This window comes from Arachis duranensis, chromosome 3 (genome assembly GCF_000817695.3).
Source record: "Arachis duranensis cultivar V14167 chromosome 3, aradu.V14167.gnm2.J7QH, whole genome shotgun sequence".
Lineage (NCBI taxonomy): Eukaryota > Viridiplantae > Streptophyta > Magnoliopsida > Fabales > Fabaceae > Arachis > Arachis duranensis.
Window position 1 is genome coordinate 128,028,501 of NC_029774.3, and position 2,579 is coordinate 128,031,079.

A 2,579-nucleotide genomic window follows, 5' to 3' on the forward strand; every position below is an offset into this window, starting at 1 on the left:
TTTTTTTAATAATATAAAAAATTTGATAATAAAAATGTATTATGTATAATGTATATATATTTTTAATTAGTTAAAAAATTTATTTATTTGATATTTTTAGGTATATATTGAAAGATGCAAGAAGTCCAAAGAGAAGCAAGATTATATTGAAGAGAAAATTGATATTAAAAGACAAAGAAAATACAAAGTGAAGCACATTTCAAGGTAGATTTCATATAAAAAAATAATTAATTATTTTATCATTTTTTTAGGTTAGAATAATATATTTTTTTATTTGGTATTTTTAAGTATGTCAGTTCTATATATTTAGTTTTTATTGGGTATACAAAATAACTAACATGTCATGAGTAGTTTGGCCGAATGAAAGCCCATAAAATACAATATTTTCTATATATTATTTAGCTATTGACAAGTAATAAATTATTAATTTACATTGTCTTCGTAATATGTTACTAAATTTGTTTACGAAAAAATTACAGGAAATTCGAGTGATAGTTTCAATGGTGTGCATTTTGAGTCGGTGTTGTCGAACATTACAAATAGTATTAATACAGATTTATTTTTAGATTTTTTTTTTTGGAACTTGCTTATGTGACATGCACTTTATGTATTTTGATTTTTCTACTATTTATTCAATTATAAACTTTAACAGAAAATATGTTCAAAAATAATATCTCGAGTTATCTTATTAGGTAATAATCCAACACCATATCGATCAAGGTCTCCAACTACTAATCTACACTCTGTAGATGAAAAAGAACGATGTTCCAATATTAGTGATATTAGTAATTCGGGTATCACACGTGAAGCATATGATAGCCCATGTCATCAGACAAGTCAGCAATATCTTCAACAAACATCAAACCATATCGACCAATTACAAAGCCAGCGTATGTTAATATGCTTTTATTACTTAAAGACCAAACATTTAACTTTTCAATTGGTCTATTAAAAACAATCTTTGGTATATGCTACATAATTATTATAGTTTCATTAGAGTACACAAATCGAATTAGATTGCAAAGGGATGCAAGACTGAATAGGAAGACTATGCTACTTCAAAAGAGACATGGTAAGATAAGCATGATAGATTGTAATTATCACAAAGCTAAAATTTTACTTCTTTTATCTTTAATATTACCTTCATAATATATATTCATAATTCAGCTGATTCAAATATTTAACATATATTCATTTTTTTTATAATATAAATTACTTGATGTATTATCTCTAATGATTACAGGAGCAAGTACATCTAATTCAAATTTAGATACTAAAAAATTAGAAGAAGCGTGCATAGCCAAAAATATTACAATTAGTTATTATCAGTGTTAAAAATAATTATTAACAATAATTTTTAACACTGATAAGTATAAAAATCTTTATCTTTATAGGAATACAAATGGGGAGCCAATTTGCTGACGTGGCGCTCATACGTTAAGTTTGGGAGTTTATTTGCTTACGTGTCATCACTAGAAATTTTTAGATTTATATTTATAAATTATAAATTATTATTTGCTTAAGTTGTTATTTTCAAATTTTAAGTTTGGGTTGTTTTACATAGGTTGTTATTTTTTAAATTTTAAATTATTTTATTTGTTTGGGTTGTTTTACTTAGGTTGTTATTTTTTAAATTTCAAATTATTTTATTTAAGTTGTTATTTTTTAAATTTTATTTAGATTTTACTTAGGTTGTTCTTTTTTATATTATAACACTATTTTTTAAATATCTGTTAATTCTTTTTAGCATTATTTTTTAAAATTTGAATTTTTTTTAAATTGCAGCTACATAAATTTTTTTAAAGAAATTTAGAGTTTTAAAAAAATATATGTTAATTATTCTTCGATTATTATGTACTAATATTATTATATTATTATATTATTATAAAAATTTACGTTATGTTGAAATTTTTAAATTATTATTTGTTTAAGTTGTTATTTTCAAATTTTAAGTTTAGGTTGTTTTATTTAGTTTGTTATTTTTAAATTTTAAATTAAAGTCAACCAAATTTAAAAAATATTAGTTATGATGCAACTATAAAAGTATAAGTTACGAGAGATGTAAAGCACCACAATTTAAAGTACATCAATCCCTTTCTTTACATATATCCAAAATCTCTCTATTTATTCTAATGGCTAGTATTCACAAAATTGCTGACATTAATCCTACAATCGATAATTTGTGTGTACGTATACGAGTGATACGGTTATGGACACTACCAAGTTACGAAAATTCTCCACTGTCATACTCAATTGAGATGGTTTGGCTTGATGAAGACGTGAGTTTTCTACTAATATTTTTCTATTTTATTTAAAATTTATATTATTTATATTTTAAATTTATTTGTTTATTCCCATCTAATCGTTTTTTTTGTTCATTAATTCTAGGGAGGAAAAATACACGCCTCAGTTAAGAAGGCTTTTGTGTCTCGATTCGTGAATTTGCTGGAGGAAGGAATATCTTACCAAATAAGATATTTTGGTGTTGGACTCAATAAGGGTTACTTCAAGACTACACATCATGAATACGTGGTTAATTTAAACCAACGTACTGATGTGCACAGACTTCCAGAATCGTT

General features: G+C 24.1%; 1 protein-coding gene across 1 annotated transcript in view; it reads left to right on the forward strand.

The window, feature by feature from the left end:
- LOC127745603 (uncharacterized) overlaps positions 1-2,579 on the forward strand; it is a 6,782-nt gene that overhangs the window by 2,692 nt on the left and 1,511 nt on the right. The window contains exon 4 of the mRNA XM_052258540.1: positions 2,389-2,576. Coding sequence (XP_052114500.1) covers positions 2,389-2,576 — 188 coding nt within the window. The remainder of the gene's footprint in view (positions 1-2,388; positions 2,577-2,579) is intronic.